This window comes from Staurois parvus, unplaced genomic scaffold, assembly GCF_062004578.1.
Source record: "Staurois parvus isolate SC_StPar_1 unplaced genomic scaffold, SC_StPar_1.0 ptg001481l, whole genome shotgun sequence".
NCBI lineage: Eukaryota > Metazoa > Chordata > Amphibia > Anura > Ranidae > Staurois > Staurois parvus.
The window spans coordinates 429,426-454,319 of NW_028319277.1; the positions used below are offsets into that span (position 1 = coordinate 429,426).

At 50.7% G+C, this 24,894-nt stretch overlaps 1 protein-coding gene and 1 long non-coding RNA gene across 3 annotated transcripts in view; one reads left to right on the plus strand and one right to left on the minus strand.

The window, feature by feature from the left end:
* The window catches only part of LOC149435690 (uncharacterized), a 262,780-nt gene that overhangs the window by 221,036 nt on the left and 16,850 nt on the right, over positions 1-24,894 (plus strand). The gene's annotated exons all lie outside the window — the stretch shown is intronic.
* LOC149435693 (transient receptor potential cation channel subfamily M member 2-like) overlaps positions 1-24,894 on the minus strand; it is a 322,316-nt gene that overhangs the window by 93,285 nt on the left and 204,137 nt on the right. For both annotated transcript variants that reach the window (XM_089662482.1, XM_089662483.1), the window contains 2 exons: positions 24,039-24,138; positions 8,886-8,940 (listed from right to left, as the gene is read on the minus strand). In XM_089662482.1, coding sequence (XP_089518608.1) covers positions 8,886-8,940; positions 24,039-24,138 — 155 coding nt within the window. The remainder of the gene's footprint in view (positions 1-8,885; positions 8,941-24,038; positions 24,139-24,894) is intronic.

Genomic DNA, 24,894 nt, shown 5'->3' on the forward strand with positions numbered 1-24,894 from the left:
GAGGCGGGCAAGGGGCATTGCTCTGGGGGGTGATGTGAAGGTGGACATATGACACTACTGTGGGGGGTGATGTGAAGGTGGACAGGGGACATTGCTGTGGGGGGTGATGTGAAGGTGGACAGATGACATTACTGTGGGGGGTTATGTGGAGGCGGGCAAGGGACATTGCTCTGTGGGGTGATGTGAAGGTGGACAGGGGACATTACTGTGGGGGGTGATGTGAAGGTGGACAGGGGACATTATTGTGGGGGGTGATGTGAAGGTGGACAGGGGACATTACTGTGGGAGGTGATGTGAAGGTGGACAGAGGACATTACTGTGGGGGGTGATGTGAAGGTGGTCAGGGGAAATTACTGTGGGGGGTGATGTGAAGGTGGACAGGGCACATTGCTGTCTGGGGTGATGTGAAGGTGGATAGATGACACTACTGTGGGGGGTGATGTGAAGGTGGACAGGGGACATTACTGTGGGGGGTGATGTGAAGGTGGACAGGGGACATTACTGTGTGAGGTGATGTGAAGGTGGACAGGGGACATTGCTCTGGGGGGTGATGTGAAGGTGGACAGGGGACATTACTGTGGGGGGTGATGTGAAGATGGACAGGGGACATTACTGTGGGGGGTGATATGAAGGTGGACAGGGGATATTAATGTGGGAGGTGATGTGAAGGTGGACAGGGGACATTACTGTGGGGGGTGATGTGAAGGTGGACAGGGCACATTGCTGTGGGGGTTGATGTGAAGGTGGATAGATGACACTACTGTGGGGGGTGATGTGGAGGCGGGTAAGGGACATTGCTGTGGGGGGTGATGTGAAGGTGGACATATGACACTACTGTGGGGGTGATGTGACGGTGGACAGGGGACATTACTGTGGGGGGTGATGTGAAGGTGGACAGGGAACATTACTGTGGGAGGTGATGTGACGGTGGACAGGGGACATTACTGTGGGGGGTGATGTGAAGGTGGACAGGGCACATTGCTGTGGGGGGTGATGTGAAGGTGGACAGATGACACTACTGTGGGGGGTGATGTGGAGGCGGGCAAGGGACATTGCTGTGGAGGGTGATGTGAAGTTGGACAGGGGATATTACTGTGGGAGGTGATGTGAAGGTGGACAGGGGATATTAATGTGGGAGGTGATGTGAAGGTGGACAGGGGACATTACTGTGGGGGGTGATGTGAAGGTGGACAGGGCACATTGCTGTGGGGGGTGATGTGAAGGTGGATAGATGACACTACTGTGGGGGGTGATGTGGAGGCGGGCAAGTGACATTGCTGCGGGGGGTGATGTGAAGGTGGACATATGACACTACTGTGGGGGTGATGTGACGGTGGACAGGGGACATTACTGTGGGGGGTGATGTGAAGGTGGACAGGGAACATTACTGTGGGAGGTGATGTGACGGTGGACAGGGGACATTACTGTGGGGGGTGATGTGAAGGTGGACAGGGCACTTTGCTGTGGGGGGTGATGTGAAGGTGGACAGATGACACTACTGTGGGGGGTGATGTGGAGGCGGGCAAGGGACATTGCTGTGGGGGGTGATGTGAAGTTGGACAGGGGATATTACTGTGGGAGGTGATGTGAAGGTGGACAGGGGACATTACTGTGGGAGGTGATGTGAAGGTGGACAGGGGACATTACTGTGGGAGGTGATGTGAAGGTGGAGAGGAGACATTACTGTGGGAGGTGATGTGAAGGTGGAAAGGGGACATTACTGTAGGGGGTGATGAGAAGGTGGACAGAGGACATTACTGTGGGGGGTGATGTGAAGGTGGACAGATGACACTACTGTGGGGGGTGATGTGGAGGCGGGCAAGGGACATTGCTGTGGGGGGTGAGGTGGAGGCGGGCAAGGGACATTGCTCTGGGGGGTGATGTGAAGGTGGACATATGACACTACTGTGGGGGGTGATGTGAAGGCGGACAAGGGACATTACTGTGGGGGGTGATGTGAAGGTGGACAGGGGACATTACTGTGGGGGGTGATGTGGAGGCGGGCAATGGACATTACTGTGGGGGGTGATGTGAAGGTGGACAGGGGACATTACTGTGCGGGGTGATGTGAAGGTGGACAGGGAACATTGCTGTGGGAGGTGATGTGAAGGTGGACAGGGGACATTGCTGTGGGGAGTGATGTGAAGGTGGACAGGGGACATTGCTGTGGGGGGTGATGTGAAGGTGGACAGGGGACATTACTTTGGGGGGTGAAGTGAAGGTGGACAGAGGACATTGCTGTGGGAGGTTGATGTGAAGGGGGACAGAGGACTTTGCTGTGGTAGATATTGTGAAGGTGGACAGAGGACACTACTGTGGGGAGTGATGTGAAGGGGGACATAGGACTTTGTCCACCTTCACAATATCTCCCACAGCAAAGTCCTATGTCCCCCTTCACATCACTCCCCACAGTAGTGTCCTCTGTCCACCTTCACAATATCTCTCACAGGAGAGGACACTATTGTGGGGAGTGATGTGAAAGGGGACAGAGGACACTACTTTGGGGAGTGATGTGAAGGGGGACAGATGACACTACTGTGGGGTGTGATGTGGAGGCGGGCAAGGGACATTGCTCTGGGGGGTGAAGTGAAGGTGGACATATGACACTACTGTGGGGGGTGATGTGAAGGTGGACAGGGGACATTGCTGTGGGGGGTGATGTGAAGGTGGACAGATGACACTACTGTGGGGGGTGATGTGGAGGCGGGCAAGGGACATTGCTCTGTGGGGTGATGTGAAGGTGGACAGGGGACATTACTGTGGGGGGTGATGTGAAGGTGGACAGGGGACATTATTGTGGGGGGTGATGTGAAGGTGGACAGGGGACATTACTGTGGGGTTGATGTGAAGATGGACAGGGGACATTACTGTGGGAGGTGATGTGAAGGTGGACAGGGGACATTACTGTGGGGGGTGATGTGAAGGTGGACAGGGCACATTGCTGTGGGGGGTGATGTGAAGGTGGATAGATGACACTACTGTGGGGGGTGATGTGGAGGCGGGCAAGGGACATTGCTGTGGGGGGTGATGTGAAGGTGGACATATGACACTACTGTGAGGGGTGATGTGAAGGTGGACAGGGGACATTACTGTGGGGGGTGATGTGAAGGTGGACAGGGGACATTACTGTGGGAGGTGATGTGAAGGTGGACAGGGGACATTGCTGTGGGGGGTGATGTGGAGGCGGGCAAGGGACATTGCTCTGGGGGGTGATGTGAAGGTGGACATATGACACTACTGTGGGGGGTGATGTGAAGGTGGACAGGGGACATTGCTGTGGGGGGTGATGTGAAGGTGGACAGATGACACTACTGTGAGGGGTTATGTGGAGGCGGGCAAGGGACATTGCTCTGTGGGGTGATGTGAAGGTGGACAGGGGACATTACTGTGGGGGGTGATGTGAAGGTGGACAGGGGACATTATTGTGGGGGGTGATGTGAAGGTGGACAGGGGACATTACTGTGGGAGGTGATGTGAAGGTGGACAGGGGACATTACTGTGGGGGGTGATATGAAGGTGGTCAGGGGACATTACTGTGGGGGGTGATGTGAAGGTGGACAGGGCACATTGCTGTGGGGGGTGATGTGAAGGTGGATAGATGACACTACTGTGGGGGGTGATGTGGAGGCGGACAAGGGACATTGCTGTGGGGGGTGATGTGAAGGTGGACATATGACACTACTGTGGGGGGTGATGTGAAGGTGGACAGGGGACATTACTGTGGGGGGTGATGTGAAGGTGGACAGGGGACATTAGTGTGTGAGGTGATGTGAAGGTGGACAGGGGACATTGCTGTGGGGGGTGATGTGGAGGCGGGCAAGGGACATTGCTCTGGGGGGTGATGTGAAGGTGGACATATGACACTACTGTGGGTGGTGATGTGGAGGCGGACAAGGGACATTGCTGTGGGGGGTGATGTGAAGGTGGACATATGACACTACTGTGGGGGGTGATGTGAAGGTGGACAGAGGAAATTACTGTGGGGGGTGATGTGAAGGTGGACAGCTGACACTACTGTGGGGGGTGATGTGGAGGCGGGCAAGGGACATTGCTCTGTGGGGTGATGTGAAGGTGCACAGGGGACATTACTGTGGGGGGTGATGTGAAGATGGACAGGGGACATTACTGTGGGGGGTGATGTGAAGGTGGACAGGGAACATTACTGTGGGAGGTGTTGTGAAGGTGGACAGGGGACATTACTGTGGGGGGTGATGTGAAGGTGGACAGGGCACATTGCTGTGGGGGGTGATGTGAAGGTGGATAGATGACACTACTGTGGGGGGTGATGTGGAGGCGGACAAGGGACATTGCTGTGGGGGGTGATGTGAAGGTGGACATATGACACTACTGTGGGGGGTGATGTGAAGGTGGACAGGGGACATTACTGTGGGGGGTGATGTGAAGGTGGACAGGGGACATTACTGTGTGAGGTGATGTGAAGGTGGACAGGGGACATTGCTGTGGGGGGTGATGTGAAGGTGGATAGGTGACACTACTGTGGGGGGTGATGTGGAGGTGGGCAAGGGACATTGCTGTGGGGGGTGATGTGAAGGTGGACATATGACAATACTGTGGGGGTGATGTGAAGGTGGACATATGACACTACTGTTGGGGGGTGATGTGAAGGTGGACATATGACATTACTGTGGGGGTGATGTGAAGGTGGACATATGACACTACTGTGGGGGGTGATGTGAAGGCGGACAAGGGACATTACTGTGGGGGGTGATGTGAAGGTGGACAGGGGATATTACTGTGGGGGGTGATGTGGAGGCGGGCAAGGGACATTGCTCTGGGGGGTGATGTGAAGGTGGACATATGACACTACTGTGGGGGGTGATGTGGAGGCGGACAAGGGACATTGCTGTGGGGGGTGATATGAAGGTGGACATATGACACTACTGTGGGGGGTGATGTGAAGGTGGACAGAGGACATTACTGTGGGGGGTGATGTGAAGGTGGACAGATGACACTACTGTGGGGGGTGATGTGGAGGCGGGCAAGGGACATTGCTCTGTGGGGTTATGTGAAGGTGGACAGGGGACATTACTGTGGGGGGTGATGTGAAGGTGGACAGGGGACATTATTGTGGGGGGTGATGTGAAGGTGGACAGGGGACATTACTGTGGGAGGTGTTGTGAAGGTGGACAGGGGACATTACTGTGGGGGGTGATGTGAAGGTGGACAGGGCACATTGCTGTGGGGGGTGATGTGAAGGTGGATAGATGACACTACTGTGGGGGGTGATGTGGAGGCGGACAAGGGACATTGCTGTGGGGGGTGATGTGAAGGTGGACATATGACACTACTGTGGGGGGTGATGTGAAGGTGGACAGGGGACATTACTGTGGGGGGTGATGTGAAGGTGGACAGGGGACATTACTGTGTGAGGTGATGTGAAGGTGGACAGGGGACATTGCTGTGGGGGGTGATGTGAAGGTGGATAGGTGACACTACTGTGGGGGGTGATGTGGAGGTGGGCAAGGGACATTGCTGTGGGGGGTGATGTGAAGGTGGACATATGACACTACTGTGGGGGTGATGTGAAGGTGGACATATGACACTACTGTGGGGGGTGATGTGAAGGTGGACATATGACATTACTGTAGGGGGTGATGTGAAGGTGGACATATGACACTACTGTGGGGGGTGATGTGAAGGCGGACAAGGGACATTACTGTGGGGGGTGATGTGAAGGTGGACAGGGGATATTACTGTGGGGGGTGATGTGAAGGTGGACAGATGACACTACTGTGGGGGGTGGTGTGAAGGCGAAGAGGGGACATTACTGTGGGGGGTGATGTGAAGGCGGGCAAGGGACATTGCTGTGGGAGGTGATGTGAAGGTGGACAGGGGACATTACTGTGGGGGGTGAAGTGAAGGTGGACAGAGGACATTGCTGTGGGAGGTTGATGTGAAGGGGGACAGAGGACTTTGCTGTGGTAAATATTGTGAAGGTGGACAGAGGACACTATTGTGGGGAATGATGTGAAGGGGGACAGAGGACACTACTTTGGGGAGTGATGTGAAGGGGGACATAGGACTTTGCTGTGGGAGATATTGTGAAGGTGGACAGAGGACACTATTGTGGGGAGTGATGTGAAGGGGACATAGGACTTTGTCCACCTTCACAATATCTCCCACAGCAAAGTCCTATGTCCCCTTTCACATCACTCCCCAAAGTAGTGTCCTCTGTCCCCCTTCACATCACTCCCCACAATAGTGTCCTCTGTCCACCTTCACAATATCTCCCACAGCAGAGGACACTATTGTGGGGAATGATGTGAAGGGGGACAGAGGACACTACTTTGGGGAGTGATGTGAAGCGGGACAGAGGACACTACTTTGGGGAGTGATGTGAAGGGGTACAGAGGACACTACTTTGGGGAGTGATGTGAAGGGGGACAGAGGACACTACTTTGGGGAGTGATGTCAAGGGGGATAGAGGACATTACTGTGGGGAGTGATGTCAAGGGGGACAGAGGACACTACTGTGGGGAGTGATGTGAAGGGGGACAGGGGACATTACTGTGGGAGGTGATGTGAAAGTGGACATGGGACATTGCTGTGGGAGGTGATGTGAAGGTGGGCAGGGGACATTGCTGTGGGAGGTGATGTGAAGGTGGACAGGGGACATTACTGTGGGGGGTGATGTGAAGGTGGACAGGGGACATTACTGTGGGAGGTGATGTGAAGGTAGACAGGGGACATTACTGTGGGGTTTGATGTGAAGGTGGACAGGGGACATTACTGTGGGGGGTGATGTGAAGGTGGACAGGGGACATTACTGTGGGGGGTGATGTGAAGTTGGACAGGGGACATTACTGTGGGGGGTGATGTGAAGGTGGACAGGGGACTTTACTGTGGGGGGTGATGTGAAGGTGGACAGGGGACATTGCTGTGGGAGGTGATGTGAAGGTGGACAGGGGACATTACTGTGGGGAGTGATGTGAAGGGGGACAGGGGACACTACTGTGGGGAGTGATGTGAAGGGGGACAGGGGACATTACTGTGGGAGGTTATGTGAAGGTGGACAGGGGACATTACTGTTGGGAGTGATGTGAAGGGGGACAGGGGACACTACTGTGGGGAGTGATGTGAAGGGGGACAGGGGACATTACTGTGGGAGGTGATGTGAAAGTGGACAGGGGACATTGCTGTGGGAGGTGATGTGAAGGTGGGCAGGGGACATTGCTGTGGGAGGTGATGTGAAGGTGGACAGGGGACATTACTGTGGGGGGTGATGTGAAGGTGGACAGGGGACATTACTGTGGGAGGTGATGTGAAGGTAGACAGGGGACATTACTGTGGGGTTTGATGTGAAGGTGGACAGGGGACATTACTGTGGGGGGTGATGTGAAGGTGGACAGGGGACATTACTGTGGGGGGTGATGTGAAGTTGGACAGGGGACATTACTGTGGGGGGTGATGTGAAGGTGGACAGGGGACTTTACTGTGGGGGGTGATGTGAAGGTGGACAGGGGACATTGCTGTGGGAGGTGATGTGAAGGTGGACAGGGGACATTACTGTGGGGAGTGATGTGAAGGGGGACAGGGGACACTACTGTGGGGAGTGATGTGAAGGGGGACAGGGGACACTACTGTGGGGAGTGATGTGAAGGGGGACAGGGGACATTACTGTGGGAGGTTATGTGAAAGTGGATAGGGGACATTGCTGTGGGAGGTTGATGTGAAGGGGGACAAAGTACTTTGCTGTGGGAGGTTGATGTGAAGGGGGACAGAGGACTTTGCTGTGGTAGATTTTGTGAAGGTGGACAGAGGACACTTCTGTGGGGAGTGATGTGAAGGGGGACAGAGGACTTTGCTGTGGGAGACATTGTGAAGGTGTACAGAGGACACTATTGTGGGGAGTGATGTGAAGAGGGACAGAGGACACTACTGTGGGGAGTGATGTGAAGGTGGACAGGGGACATTACTGTGGGAGGTGATGTGAAGGTGGACAGGGGACATTACTGTTGGGAGTGATGTGAAGGGGGACAGGGGACACTACTGTGGGGAGTGATGTGAAGGGGGACAGGGGACATTACTGTGGGAGGTGATGTGAAAGTGGACAGGGGACATTGGTGTGGGAGGTGATGTGAAGGTGGACAGGGGACATTACTTTGGGGGGGGATGTGAAGGTAGACAGGGGACTTTACTGTGGGAGGTGATGTGAAGGTGGACAGGGGACATTACTGTGGGGGGTGATGTGAAGGTGGACAGGGGACATTACTGTGGGGGGGGATGTGAAGGTAGACAGGGGACTTTACTGTGGGAGGTGATGTGAAGGTGGACAGGGGACATTACTGTGGGGGGTGATGTGAAGGTGGACAGGGGACATTACTGTGGGGGGTGATGTGAAGGTGGACAGGGGACATTACTGTGGGAGGTGATGTGAAGGTGGACAGGGGACATTACTGTGAGCTGTGATGTGAAAGTGGACAGGGGACATTACTGTGGGAAGTGATGTGAAGGTGGACAGAGGACATTGCTGTGGGAGGTTGATGTGAAGGGGGACAGAGGACTTTGCTGTGGGAGGTTGATGTGAAGGGGGACAGAGGACTTTGCTGTGGTAGATATTGTGAAGGTGGACAGATGACACTTCTGTGGGCAGTGATGTGAAGGGGGACAGAGGACTTTGCTGTGGGAGACATTGTGAAGGTGGACAGAGGACACTATTGTGGGGAGTGATGTGAAGAGGGACAGAGGACACTACTGTGGGGAGTGATGTGAAGGAGGACAGAGGACTTTGCTGTGGGAGATATTGTGAAGGGGGACAGAGGACACTATTGTCATTCAAAGTGCGACAGTGCTGAAAGCTGAAAATTGTTTGTGGGCGGGAAGGGGCTGAAAGTAGCCGGTATTAAAGTGGTTAAGAAATATACCTGCTCTTCCAGAACAGTCAGCCTTTTCTCCAGCAGACACAGCATGGCGGAGACACTGCACCAGACACAAATATGGCACGTCAGGAATACGTTATATAACATAAATGTAAAAGCGGTATGATATTACAGACACAGCACTTTTCTTAGTTCAGCAGTCAGGGTAGCAGACAATAATCAGATATTAGAATCTCAATAAACTGCTCCTGAGCCTGGAGATCGAAGTAATTAACACCTAGATGCAGGGGCAGACTGACCATTCTGGCACTTCCCGTGGGTTTGGGGTCAGTAGGGGGCCCCATGAGATGCCCCAGGTACCTTTCATAGGCTTATTTGGGTGTGATTTCAGTGTGGGCAAGGACACAGGGGCCCTATGATCCCCTATTGCCCAGGGGCCCCATGAATTGCCAGTCTGCCCCTGTCTAGATGTCAAGTAGCTTCTGACAGTGTAAGGGTCCGCCCGGCGGTACCACTAGCACTCCACTGATCAGGCGTCCCCAGCGTACGGAATCTAAGCCCCAGGGTACTTGTTCACGAGGGCCCCTGATGGTGGGGATGGACTTGGAGTACCCTGAGACCAGGTCGTGACTACTGAGGACACCCGTCAGTGGTAGGGGTATTCGCCAGGGGCTCCCACGGGGAAGAGCCTGATATGAGGAGGTCGGGAGACCCCATTGGGATGGATGGATGGCTGAGCACGTACAAGGTCAGTCAGGCCGGGTCGGTAACGATGGGGATGGCGCGGTACAAAGCAGCAGGCAGAGAATAGTCGGGTCACACGCCAGGTCAGCAACAGAAGGTCAGGTCCAATAGGGGGCATCCAGGAGAGAGGTCAGGCAAAGCAAGGGTCTGGGCAGGAGAATACAGCAGGGTCAGGTACAATCCGGGTCAGCAACTTACAAAATACAGGTTCGCAAATACAGGATACAGGATAGACCAGAAGGCACTGAATGACAGCTCAGGGCCATTTAAATATCGCGCCCTGCGCTGTCATTGCTGCCAAGCGCGCGCCGGCGGCCTCTACTGCGCTTGCACGAGCTCGATCGCCGCGGTCGGCCAGGCCCTAGTGCCCGTGTCCCTGCACAGGGCGGTGCACTGCGCCTGTGCCGAGACCAGCGCCGCGGTGATCCCCGACATTGCCCCCCATCTACGGGCAACCTCAAGATGCCCACCCAATCTCTCCACCACAGGTGATCACGAAGAAACTCCCGGACAAGTCTAGGTGCATGAACATTCTGGGCTGGTTCCCAGGAATTGTCCTCAGGACCATAGCCTTTCCATTTAATTAGGAATTGGGTCTGGTACCCCCTCCTTCGGCACTTCAGGATCGTTTCCACCTCAAATTCTTCTTGTCCTTCAACAGTTATGGCCTCCGGAGGCCTGGATTCTCGTTCTGGGAAGGCATCTGGAATCACTGGTTTAAGCAAGGACACATGGAATACTGGATGAATCTTGAACGTTTCAGGAAGGATAAGCTCATATGCCACCTCGTTGATCATTCGCTTCACACAAAAAGGCCCCACAAATTTAGGTCCCAATTTCTTCAATGGTACGAAGTGGGCCATCTTTGACAGTCGATCAACAACCACAAGGATCGCGTTGTGGTCTTGGGACGGTGGGAGCTCGACTATAAAGTCCATCTCGATCCTTTGCCAAGGTCGTTCGGGAATCGGCAAATGCCGCAGCAGTCCCCAAGCCTTGTTCCTCGATGGCTTGTTTTTCTGCCAAATGGTACAGGATCTTTCATAGAGCTTGCAATCCTTGGCCATGTTTGGCCACCAAGAAGAGCGTTGGAGAAGCTCCAGGGTCTTGGCTGGGCCAAAGTGTCCTGCCATCGGGTGGTCATGGCAATGTCCCAAGACAAGGGTTCGGACTTCTTCAGGTACCATGACTAATCCTTCCTTCCATAGGAGTCCCCCCTTGCTCTGGAGGGACACCCCAACTGGGGTTGACGTGGCCGTGGATGCATCCATTAGCTTGGACCGAAGGTCTGTCTGGAGCGCCAAGAAATTTCCTGAAGACAGAATAGTATCAGGTACCGGTTCTTCTTTGGAGTCCTCAAACATGCGTGATAATGCATCAGGTTTCATATTTTTAGATCCAGGCCTGTACGTGATATGAAAAATGAACCTGGAGAAGAACAGTGCCCATCTCGCCTGCCGTGGGCGTAAACGTTTGGCGGTCCTCAGGTACTCAAGATTCTTATGATCCGTGAAGATCAAGATGGGGTGTGAGGCACCTTCCAGCAAGTACCTCCATTCTTCGAGTGCTGTTTTGATGGTTAACAACTCTCGATCGCCGATATCGTAGTTCTTCTCGGCTGGGGTAAGTTTCCTCGAGAAGAACGCTACGGGATGGAGTAATTCTTTGGTGCCTTTTCGCTGGGACAGGATGGACCCCACCGCATTCTCCGATGCATTTACTTCCAAAATGTAGGGCAGGGCAGCGTCCGGATGGCCCAGAATGGGTGCCGAGGTAAATAGCTTCTTCAAGGCCTCAAAGGCTTCCTGAGCCTCCGGCGTCCATCTGAACCGGGTTCCAAGTTTGGTTAGCTGAGTTATGGGGGAGACCAGACCCGAGAAGTTCTTAATGAACTTCTGATAAAAGTTTGCAAAACCGATAAACCGCTGGACGCCCTTTTTGTCCGTGGGTACAGGCCAATCCAAAATCGCAGAGACTTTTTGAGGGTGCATCGCGACCCCCGCGGTGGAGATAATCAGACCCAGAAACGTAATGCTAGATTGCTCGAAACAACACTTATCTGCCTTGGCGTATAACCCATGCTGACGCAGCCGCCCCAACACCCTTGCACATGTATCCTGTGATCCTTCAGGTAGGATGAGAAGATCAGTATATCGTCCAGGTAAACGATAACAAAAATGTCAAGGAAATCCCTGAAAATATCGTTTACAAAATGTTGGAATGTGGCCAGAGCATTGCACAGCCCAAATGGCATGACCAGATATTCGAAATGCCCAAACCGGGTACGGAATGCCGTCTTCCACTCGTCCCCCTCCCTTATGCGAACCAGGTTGTAGGCCCCCCTTAGGTCGAGTTTAGTAAATATGACCGCAGCCTTCAGGCTCTGAAATAACTCTGGTACCATTGGCAACGGGTAACGATTTTAAATCGTGACTCTGTTCAGCTCCCGATAGTCAATACACGGTCTCAGAGACTTGTCTTTTGTTTCCACGAAGAAGATCCCCGCCCCTGCTGGTGAAGTGGAGGGACGGATGAACCCCTTCTGGAGACTGTCCTCTATATATTCCTTCAGGGCCCCCAATTCAAGTTCAGATAGGGGAAAAATTTGCCCAAAAGGAATCTCGGAGCCGGGCAACAAATCAATGGGACAGGCTGTGGGGGGGGCAGGGTATCTGCTCCTTGCTTACTGAATACATCCAAGAACTCATGATATGCTGCGGGAATAACCTGCTTCAGATCAGAGTCCCCTTCGGAGCATAGGAGGACCCGGGGGGCTGCTGGGCCCCAAGTGCGACAGTGTTCCTGACAGTATGGGGAAGGGAACAAGATTGACCCGGTTTCCCAGTCAATTTGGGGGTTATGGGCCCGCAACCAAGGGAGCCCCAAAATGACTGGGAAAAGAGGTGACGCAATGGCATCCAGACAGAGGAATTCCTGGTACTGGTTGGCAATGGTAGTGGCGATGGGGGAAGTTTCCTGATTAACCACTCCTGATTTTATCTGGGAGCCATCGGCCAAGAATATGTTAAAGCCCCACTTTCTGGGTTGGAGGGGAATTCTCTGCTGGCGAGCAAAGTCTAGATCCAGGAAACAACTGCATGCCCCCGAATCAATTATGGCTTTCACCTCCACGGTCCTTTCTGGAAGCTGAAAGGAGAGGGGCACGACTAAGTATTGGGAAGGACTGACATTGCCAATAGACAAAGAAGAAAAAGAGGTACACTTACTCATTTTCTGAGCGCAGGATCGTACCATATGACCGGCTTCACCACAGTAGAGGCAGAGGTTCTGAGAGCGTCTCCGCTGGCGTTCTTCTGGTGATAATTTAGGCCGAGCCAGGCCTTTTTTTTTATATTAACAATTTTTATTGGTTTTCAAAGAAATCATATGTTACAGAAAACAAGGAGAGAAAAACAAAAAAGACAAGCAAAACAGAGAAGTACATCGATGTCAAGGATTACATTTAGTCAAGACCAATAGAGTCATATATTAACAGTGCGTTAATAATCAGGGTCTTACATTTCAGGCCAGCATAGAGGAAGAGAAATTATCCCACGGGAGCCAGATCATCTCAAATACAGCAAACAAACCACTATGTGAAGCAGTCAAACACTCCATCTGTCTTACATCGGCAATAAGTTTATACAAAGTTTGCAATGAAGGTGGAGTAGAGGATAACCAACACATAGAAATACTTCTCCTGGCCGCTGTTAGCACATGTGCAGCAAGTTTTCTGGCTAGTTTAGGTAGACCCGGGAATGGCAAGCCCAGCAAAAAATGCAATGGGTCAAATGGGAGAGAAACATGCAACAACGATTGCAACAAGGAGCGAACCTCTTCCCAAAAAGGAGCAATGGAGCTGCAGGTCCAAAAAATATGATAAAGAGAGCCAGAAGCTCTACTACAGCGCCAGCAAGCAGGAGAAGCACTCGGATTATAAACATGAAGAACTTCTGGTGTTTTGTACCACAACATCATAATCTTGTATATATTTTCCTTAAAAACCACACAAATAGAGGATTTAGATGCATTGTCCCATATTTTCTTCCATGACAATAAGTCAATATCACGTTGTATAAATTGAGACCATCTACGCATATAGAGGTGAGCGTCATTGGACAAAGGGGGGGCCTCCATAAGAACTTTATAGGTGCTAGAGACAATACCCCTTTGGTGGGGACCTTCCATACATAGACGTTCAAAGGGGGTAGGTTTCCCTAAGCTCAATGAGGGAGATAGAGTAGAGAAAAAGTGGCGTATTTGAAGGTATATATACAGATGGCGAGAGGGTAGAGAGGCTTTCCTCTGGAGATCCGAGAATGAATGCAACTTACGAGTCACCGGGTGTACCAAGTGACGTAGTTGAAAAAGGTTAGATCCTACCCAGAGAGACATCCGGGACTTGGCCATATTGTCTGGAAGATTAGGGTTATAAAGGATATTTGTCAGTGGGGAGCAATCAGAGGCCAATGTGAATTTAGCCTTACATTTCTGCCAAACATTCAATGAGAAAAGCATGGGACCTAGGAATAAGTGTCGAAAAGAAAGGACTTCCACTGCTGAGGTCGACCAGAGAAGGGAACACGGATGAACAGGGGACAATTGCAAAGACTCAATCTCAGTCCATGTATTGGGAGGGTAGTGGGTGGACCATGACATGAGAAAGCGAAGGTGGGTTGCAAAGTAGTATGTTATTATATCCGGCGCTCCCAAGCCTCCGCTAGAACGTGGGGAAAGCAGAACCGAACGAGCAATCCTGTGCCGCCTGTTGTGCCAAATAAAGTGTAAGAAAGATTTCTGAAGGGAGTGGAGCTTGGACATAGGAACGGGTACGGGCAGAGTTGCAAACAGATATAAAAGTTTGGGTAGCATGGTCATTTTTAGGACATTAATACGACCGAGGAAGGAAATGGGCAAGGCATCCCAGTGTTTCAGAGAGCGAGATTTGCTACAAACAGTGGGGGAAAATTGGCCTCATATATGGATTGGTAAGAGGAGGTGAGGTTGGTACCTAAATACTTTAAAGAGTGGGTGCACCATCGGTAGGAAAAGGCTGCCTGAAGGGAGGAAAGAACGTCAGGAGAAACATGTATTGGAAGTGCTTCAGTTTTGGACGTGTTGACCTTATAGCCTGATAAAGCCCCAAATTGTTTCAAAGTTTTGTGCAAAATCGGTAAAGAGGTGTGGGGACTCGTAAGTGTAAGGAGAATGTCATCTGCAAATAACGATAATTTGTACTCACGAGAATGGGATTGTATTCCCCGAATATCCGGATCCGACCTGATGGCGATAGCCAATGGCTCCAGGCAGAGAATGAACAGCAGGGGAGAGAATGGACAGCCCTGACGAGTGCCATTTGACATCTGAAAGGGTGGTGAGAGAAAGGAGGCTAATCTGACCTGTGAAAAAGGGGATGAATAAAGGGCCTTCAAAGCTGCTACAAATGAACCCCTAAAACCAAATCTCTCCAAAACCATGAACATATAGGGCCAGCTTAAACGGTCAAAGGCTTTTTGAGCATCCAGACTCAATAACACAGCAGGGGTAGAGGAACGATTGACCAAATCAACCAGATCAATAGATCTCCTGGTGTTATCTGCAGCCTGTCTGGCAGGTACAAAGCCCACCTGATCCCTGTGTATGAGCTTGGAGATAATACCGGAGAGTCGATTGGCCAAGATTTTAGTAAAAATCTTATAATCGGAATTAAGTAGGGCAATAGGGCGATAGTTATCTACGATAGAGTGATCCTTATCAGGCTTAGGGATAACCGAGATATATGCACGGGAGAAGTCAGTCTGGGGTATGATTCCCTTAAAAAGATCTCGGTAAAGGGAGAGAAGATGCGGGGCCAAAATACCAATAAAAGATTTATAGTAGGAGTAAGGCAATCCGTCCGGTCCCGGGGCTTTACGAGAAGGGAGGTGTTTGATTGTGTCCAATAATTCCTCTAGTGTAATGTCTGCATTAAGGGCGTCCATGTCTGAGGATGTTACTCTCGGAAGTGACAAGGGGTCAAAAAAATTGTCAAATGATGACTGTGTGAGAGACGGGTGAAGGTCCGGGGTCAGACAATTATATAATTTCCCATAAAATGAGCCAAAAAGTGTTGCCATGGCCCGAGGGTCATAAGTAGGGCTTCCATCTGGCTGTATTAGAAGATCGGGCAACGTAGAAGGGGACTGAGTTTTGAGACGGTTGACTAACATACGGTGTGGCTTGTTAGAAAATTCGTAAAATTTCTGTTTAACCCAAAGGAGAGACTGTGCAGTCTTACTGGAGTCAAAAGCTTTAATTTGGGCACGTAGAGATGCCACCCTCTGAAGCCCCGAAATAGATGGCCTATTCAGTAACCGACGTTCCGCCACCAAGAGCTGTTGCATGAGAGAGGCCCTAGCACTCGCCGAGGACTTTTTTAAACGAGAACCCATGGAAATACAAAGTCCACGAAAAACCGCCTTGTGGGCCTCCCACAGAGATGAAGAAGAAGCTACGGAACCGACATTAAGAGTGAAATATGAATCGAGTCCCCGTGACAATTCATCCCTAAGATGATCTGTGGAAAGAAATGTCTCATTAAGGCGCCAGTGACACGGTTTGGACACAGCAGGGGGAAAAAAAAGATTTAAGGTCAAAGAGGCATGGTCAGACCAAGTGATGGGATTGATTTCAGAGGAAACCAGAAGTGGGAGCAAAGAGGCAGAGATGAAAAAATGATCTAGGCGCGAATAGCTACGGTGAGGGTTGGAGTAAAATGTAAATTGTTTATGAAGAGGGTGTTTAATCCGCCAAGCGTCAAAGAGACGATGCTCCCTAATCAATTTACGAAACGATTTTGAAGAGGAGCATTGCCGCTTCGAGGGGGTGGACTCAAAAAGCACCTTCCTATCTTTATGAGGGGAAACAATCAGATTGAAATCTCCCCCTACAATCACCTGTGAGGTAGTAATGGAATCCAGATTAGCAAGCGTTTGGGACAGGAATTGCAGTTGACCTGTATTGGGAGCATATAAATTCAACAGAACAAGGGGAGTCTCGCCAAGCATACACTCTAAAATAATATAACGACCCTGACGGTCAACTTTGGAGGAAACAACCCGAAGGGAGCAGTGTGACCCAATAAGGATTGCCACCCCGGCCTTCCCAGAGGGGTCAAAGGCCGAGTACGCTTGGGAAAAAAATCTCGAGGCAAAACGGAAAGAGCCAGTCGATTTGAAATGGGTCTCTTGGACAAAAATAATGTCTGCTCCTGAGGATCAGAATTCCTTCAAAGCCATCCACCGTTTTTGAATGGAGTTGAGGCCCTTGACGTTATATGACAGAAACCGCAAAGCCATTATAAAATAACGACAACGGTTTTACATGTAATAGCATGAAAAATGAATGGAATACCATCGATGTAATACAGTAAAAAACAAAAAACATCAAACAGTTGAACACAATACTTTGCAAGGCAATAGTGTAAAGAACAAAAAACAGAGAAATAAGTATCCGCAAGGATATAAACTCAGGAGCAACAATGTGACCCAAGTCGTCTAGGCCTATGGCTAGACAAAATCGGGAGCAGCACGACAACCAGAACATCGGAGAGGACGTCAAACCCGGCCAGCAAAGAAAAAGTAATCAAAAATGAAAAAAGCACCCAACACAATTTGGCCGGACAGATAAAGGAAACCCGTGGGAAAATTATGTAGAGAAGAAAAAAAAAAAAAGTGCAAGAGAGAACCAAAAACCCAGGAGGAAAAGGTTCATCACCAGATCCAGAAGGTAGCCCCAGAGATTCGTCAAGCAGGTGGATCAGTTGACCGAGGATGGCGCGGACGTTGTGGGGTACGTGAAGGTCTCTTCCGACCTCTGCGAACCGGGGTCCAAATCCCGCTGGGGGTGGCGGACGGACGAGACGGAGTTGGTGGCAGAGAGGACCCATCCTCTGACAGAGGCGGAAGTCCCAGGCGTTTTAGGAAGGAGTCCGCCTCATGAAGATCACGGAGCACAACTTGGGTATTGTCCCTATTTACGACCAACCGAAAGGGAAACCCCCAACGGTAAGGGACATGGTGTTGTTGAAGGTGCATGGTAATCGGCTTCAGGTCTCGTCGCTTAGCCAGCGTAATCGGGGACAGGTCGCAGAAGAGTTGGAGTCTGTCACCTTCAAAATCCAGCGATGATTTATGACGAACAGCAGAAAGTAGAACTTCTTTGCTTTGAAAAAAATGAAAGCGAACAATAACGTCGCGTGGTCTGGTGCCTTCAGCAGGTTTTGGGCCCAAGGAGCGGTGAGCCCTATCCATACGCCAATCTGCTACTGGAACTAAGGGGGCAGTGGCAGTAAAGAAGGACAGAAGATGACGGTGCAGCTGTGCATCTGCAATAGACTCGGACATACCGCGAATACGGATATTTTGGCGCTGTTCCCTGTTTTCCAGGTCCTCTTGCTGGAGCTGCAGTTGGGACAAGGAGTGCTTCAGGTAAGCGTTATCTTCTTCCAGTACGTGGACGTATTGTACCAAATTATCAAACTCGTTTTCCAATCTGTCCGTGCGGTCTCCAATCTGGGCAATTTCCCCTCTAAGCTCCAAGGCCAGCTTTCCCACCTCCGTGGATATGGACGCAGTAATGTTGCGCAAAAAATTTTGTAACTTATCATCCAACGCCGACAATGTGAGGGAAGCTGATGAGGTGGCCTGCTGAGGTGCCTGGATGGAGGGAGGATGCTTCCCTGATGCAGACTGCTCCGCAACCCCCCCAGTAGCATGCTGGGGCTCATAGTCCTCCAGCAGTGATTGTGTCAGGGCAGAGGCTGGAACATCCGTGGGTGCAGTACCCTCTGCGACCACCGGGGGGCCGCGATCCCTTCCTGGGCTCCCAGCCAAACTAGAGGCCGGGGATTGCGGCCTGGAGAGGAACCGCCGGAGCGGCGACGGCCGCGGGTCACGTGACTGCGGGGAGGGGGGCCTCCAGCGCCCTATCTTCCCCATCAAGTCTCCTCAAGTGCCGGGCCGGGTGCGGGGTACGTAGGACTCACCCACAGCTGAAGAGGAGTGGAAGCGGCTGTCGGGTGAGTCTTTACTGGCCGGGGATGAGCGGAGCTCACTTAAAGTGCGGCCGCCATCGATCCTGGCCGCGCATGCGCCCCCCGAGCCAGGCCTTGTTGCATGGGTTCTTGAACATCTCCTGGAGGTGGGTTCTGGACACTTGGTCTGGTTGGTTGGCTGGGGCCTTGGAATGGACCCCAGGTATTTCCGCGACCCTGGCCGGACGTCTCAAACCTGCGTTCCCGCAGTCTTCGGTCTATTTTTATCGTCAGGGCAATTAGGTCCTCTAATGACTCGGGAACCTCCACCCGGGCCAGCTCATCCTTTAGGGGTTCTGACAGACCCATGCGGAACTGGTGCAGCAAAGCGAACTCGTTCCAGCGTGTGTCCCCCATCCAATGCCTAAATTTAGAGGCGTATTCCTCTGCCACCCGACGGCCCTGTCAGAGCGTGTATAGGGTTGCTTCGGCAGAGGCTGCCCGCTGTGGGTCATCATACAGGATGGCCATCGCTTCAAAAAAGTAATTGACCATTCCCAGGTGAGGGTGATTGTTTCCCCTTAACCGATGGGCCCAGTCTTGGGGTTCACCCTGCAACAGTGAGATTATAAATCCCACTTTCACAGATTCAGTTAGAAAGGTGCGGGGTTGTAGTTCAAAAAACAGGAGGCAGGACTCACGAAAAGACCTGCGGTCCCCGTGGGACTCACGAAGCGTGTGCGGTCCCCATGGAAACGCTCCGGTAAAGGTACTCGGGGTTTTGCCATAGGCAGCGGGGCGGAAGCCCCAGAAGGTGGTCCAAGAGCCACCGAGGCTGGGGGGTGCGGAAACCGGGGCCTGTGGAGCAGGGTCAGATATGGAGCAGGTCTGGAAACGATTTTCCAGCTGCATACATTTGTCCTGCAGGGCCGCTATGGCCTGCGTGAAGGTAGATAGATGCCTGCAAATATCCTCCAGCGGGGAGGGCCCTCCTCTAGGCTCAGTCATGGCCTTCTGGTACTGTAAGGGCGGTACCACTAGCACTCCACTGATCAGGCGTCCCCAGCGCATGGAATCTAAGCCCCAGAGTACTTGTTCACCAGGGCCCCTGATGGTGGGGATGGACTTGGAGTACCTTGAGACCAGGTCGTGACTACTGAGGACACCCGTCAGTGGTAGGGGTATTCGCCAGGGGCTCCCACGGGGAAGAGCCTGATATGAGGAGGTCGGGAGACCCCGTTGGGATGGATGGCTGAGCATGTACAAGGTCAGGCAGGCCGGGTCGGTAACTATGGGGATGGTGCGGTACAAAGCAGCGGGCAGAGAATAGTCAGGTCACACGCCAGGTCAGCAACAGAAGGTCAGGTCCAATAGGGGGCATCCAGGAGAGAGGTCAGGCAAAGCAAGGGTCTGAGCAGGAGAATACAGCAGGGTCAGGTACAATCCGGGTCAGCAACTTACAAAAAACAGGTTCGCAAATACAGGATACAGGATAGACCAGAAGGCACTGAATGACAGCTCAGGGCTGTTTAAATATTGCGCCCTGCGCTGTCATTGGTGCCAAGCGCACGCCCGCGGCCTCTACTGCGCATGCGCGAGCTTGATCGCCGCAGTCGGCCAAGCCCTAGTGCCTATGTCCCTGCACAGGGCGGTGCACTGTGCCTGTGCCGAGACCAGCGCCGCGGCGATCCCCCGACAGACAGTATTGTGTGCGAATAATGATGGACAACTGTTTTTTTTGCTAGAAAATTACGTAGAACCCTCAAACATTATATATTATATATTATTTAAAGCAGAGGCCCTAGAGAATAAATTGGTGGGTTTTGCAATTTTTTTATGTCACACGGTATTTGCGCAATAGTTTTTTAAATGCAATTTTTTTGGGGAAAAAATATCTTTTTTGAATTTTAATGCAAAAAAACCCTACAAAACATAATCTAGTTTTTTCTTAAATATAAAAGGTGACGTTACACTGAGTAAATAGATACCAAGCATGTCACTCTTTAAAACTATGCACGCCTGTGCAACGGCAATAAACGATGTACATTTTACTATCCATAGGCAACGCTTTAAAAGCCTTTACAGGTTACCACTTTAGATTTACAGAGGAGGTATATTACTAGAATTAGTGCCCATGGCCTGACCTTTGTGGTGATAACTCACATGTGTGGGACGATCACAGTTTGTGTGCGTGTTGGGCCGACACGTGCTTTCGCCTTTGCGTGCAAGCATGTGAATAGGTAGTACTGCATACTCATTCACGTGGGGGGCGGGATCTGCAGACCCCCTTGTTAAAGGGGGCTACCAGATGCCAATAAGCCCCCCGCCCACAGACCCCCACAACCACAGCCCAGGTTTGTGGGAAAGAGACCCTTGTATCCATCAACATGGGGACAAGGTGCCTTAGGGAGGAGGAGCACCCTCTGCCCCAAAGCAGCCCCCCATGTCGAAGGCATGTTGCCTGGAACGGTTCAGGAGGGGGGCGTTCGCTCGTCCTCCCCCCTTTCTTGATCTGCTGGGCTGCATTCTCGGATAAGTGTCTGGTATGGATTTTGGGGGGGGACCCCCATGCTATTTCTTTTTAAAATTTTGGCGTGGGGGGTTCCCCTCAAAATCCATACCAGACCCAAAGGGCTTTGTATGGACGGGAGGGGGGGGGGACCCCACGTTGTTTTTTTTTTTATTAAATTGTCAGGCAATGCCGACAATTAATTTTACATTCAGCTGTCAGCGGGGAACCCCACAGACAGCTGAAACAATAATGAATGTTTCACTACTAATATGACTTAATAATATAACTCATGTATTTTAGTAATTGAGCGTATCTTTCCACCTCATATCTCAGATGTAGTAAGATACCGCTCAGTAATTTGTTCGTGTTTGAAGTTCACATTCGAACATTCTGTAGGTTTGAATGTGCGACCGTGAACCAAACAGAGGGGTATTCAGTCCATCAGTAGTCACAGGTCACACACCATGGCAAGACTGAGCACAACAAGGTAGATATACTGCATCAGCAAGGTCTCTCCCAGGCAAAGATTTCAAAGCAGACTGGGGTTTGAAGACGTGCTGTTCAAGTTCTTTTGAAGAAGCACAAAAATACGGGCAATGATAAGGACTGTAGACGTAGTGGTTGGCCAAAGAAACTTAATGCAGCAGATGAAAGACAAATCATGCTTACTTTCCTTCGATATCAGAAGATGTCCAACAGTGGCAACAGCACAGACCTGGTGGAAACCAGTGGGAACCAGGTACACCCATTTATTGTTCAACTGACCAGAAGTGGTCTTCACTAAAGAATTGCGGCCAAAAAGCCATATCTCCAATGTGGAAACAAGGCTAAGTAACTCAACAATGCATGAAAACATAGGATTTGGGGTGCAGAAAAAACATCAGCAGGTGCTCTGGACTGATGAGTCAAATTTTAAAATATTTGGCTGTAGCAGAAGGCAGTTTGTTCACCGAAGGGTTGGAGAGCAATACAATAATAGGTGTCTGCAAACAACAATGAAGCATGGTGGAGGTTCCTGGCAAGTTTGGGGCTGCATTTCTGCAAATGGAGTTGGAGACTTGGTCAGGATCAATGGTGTCCTCAATGCTGAGAAATCCAGGCAAATACATATCCATCATGCCATACCATCAGGGAGGCGTGTGATTGGCCACAAATGTATTCTTCAGCAGGACAATGACCCCAAACATATAGCCAATGTCATTAAAAACTATCTTCAGTGTAAAGAATAGGCAGACCTGGACGTGATGGTTTGCCCCCCACAGAGCTCTGATTTCAACATAATGGAGTCTGTCTGGGATTATATGAAGAGACAGAAGGATATGAGGCAGCCTACATCCTCAAAATATCTGTACTTAGTTCTCCAAGATGTTTGGAACAACCTACCTGCCAAGATCCTTCAAAGTCTGTGTGCAAGTGTACCTAGAAGAATTGATGCTGGTTTGAAGGCAAAGGTGGTCACACCAAATATTGATTTGATTTGAATTTCTCTTCTGTTCGTGTACTTTCCATTTTGTTAATTGATAATCAAAAACTACTAATACTTCTATTTCTAAAAACATTCTTAATTTATAGCGTTTGAGCACCTGCCTAAAACTTTTGCATAGGTATATATTTGATCATGTGTGGTCAGCCAGCAGGATTTGGAAGTCTCCTCCTGTGGTGGCCAGAGGTATTGTGAGCTTTGATGTTTGCTTTTGCCTCCTCTAAAAAGGTCTACCTTCATTTCTCCGCCACCAAACAAGGTCCTGTCTCTGGCTAGCTAGTCGCTAGTAACTTTCTGCTGTGGGCTATCAGAATGTGCATGCTGTTTTATGGTTGTTACCTGTCTTCAGACTGGGGAAGGTGGGGTTCTTGTGACAACTGGCTAGCATGCCGATTGATTCCCAAAGACGTGAGACAGACACGTTACCCTGCATATTAGCCAGCCTCCCTCATCCCTGTACTTTTCCATGACATTTTACATATAAAAAGACTATAACTATACCCAGACCATACTCTGCCAAGAGCATGCCTAACCCAGAATAGTAAATGGTAATAACTTACTGTAGTGTTTCTCAAATTTTTTTTCCAGTCAAGGCACCCTTTAAAATTATGGACAGCCCCGAGGCACCCTTTAAAATTATGGACAGTCCTGAGGCACCCTTTAAAATTATGGACAGTCCTGAGGCACCCTTTAAAATTATGGACAGTCCTCAGGCACCCTTTAAAATTATGGACAGTCTTCAGGCACCCTTTAAAATTATGGACAGTCCTGAGGCACCCCATTCTAAAATTTTATAAACTATTTTATTAGTTCTGTGTAACGCAGTAACATCCACACATGTAGAACACCCTACATTTGAGGTGATTTATTCTTACAAATACACTTTTGCACACTGGTACTGACTATTATTCCAATGTTTCTCTTCTCCCTCGGTTTTTTCTCCTTCACTGAGCTAATGTGACCCCAGCACTGATGGAGAGGGGAAGGGGAGGGAAAAACAAGGATGCTGTGGAGGAAAACAACATCCTCCTTATCAACTGATGATGCCATTGGTTGTCAGGATGCTGGCGGCTAGAAGGTCGTAATGATGTACAATGAAAACCTGCGGCTTTGTGTAAATAAAAGGCAGGCTTGATCCACCCGCTGGCTAGTATACAAGGTTTGGCCAGTTCTTACACATTTGTCCAAGGTACCCCTGAGGAAACCTCAAGGCATCCTGGTTGAAAAAGGCTGACTTACTGTATAGTTAGCAAAAATGTACATAGGGAAGGGGTAGTTCATTAAAAGTCCATAAACAATTCACAGCACATGTCCTGGCAGCTAATATGTTAATATTGACAGGGGAATAAGTCAGCCCTGGGCCCACCAGTGTCTTAAATGAAAGCACTCTCTGTAGTTACCCATGAATTTTGCAGCAAGCAGGGCAGCAGAGATGACATATCTTACCTTTCAGCTTCTTGTTGTTTCTTCATCTGTTCGTAGTCGTCCTTCATGATGATCTCCCATGAGAGCAACGAGATTTCTTTTTCTTCTTCCAGCTCCAACTCTAGCAGGAGGTAGAAAGTGGCATCATCAGTGTCGTTATCCAAAGCTTTTATTACAATAATGTCAATAGTGTATGGACAGGGCCGCTTTTAGAAATAATGTGGCACTGGATAGCCTACCTGATGGGGCCCCTTTCAACCCTGCCCTTGACCCCACGCATGGCCCCTCCTGTACTGTGTGATGATGATGATGATAATAACATTTGGCTGCTGACTGTACAATTCATCATGTGCAACAGCAGGGTATGGGGGAAAGGTAAGTGCACACTTTGATCTCACTGTACCTTTTGTGAGAATTTTCTGCAGATGATCCCTCTGTGTGCTGACTCCTGGAGATTGACCACTGCCTCTGCTCTGCCTCTGCTCTGCCACTGCTCTGCCTCTGCTCTGCTACTGCTCTGCCTCTGCTCTGCCACTGCTCTGCCTCTGCTCTGCTACTGCTCTGCCACTGCTCTGCCTCTGCTCTGCCACTGCTCTGCCACTGCCTGCTGCACTGATGATAATGATGGTAGCTGCCAGCCTGAGCCTGCCACTGTTTTGCTGCTATTTCCCTAAGACTGAGCTGCCCTATCCTCAGCACTTACTTTCTAAAGGAGGAAGGTCCTTAATTTTACCATTGACATATGCGACTCCAGCATGTGGTGCAAATCAGCCTGTGCGCCAGATAAGAAAAAAAGTACAAGAGATGGTCAGAGAATGCAGACATACTACAGGAGACAGAGACTGCAGACACACTACAGGAGAAGGTCAGAGACTGC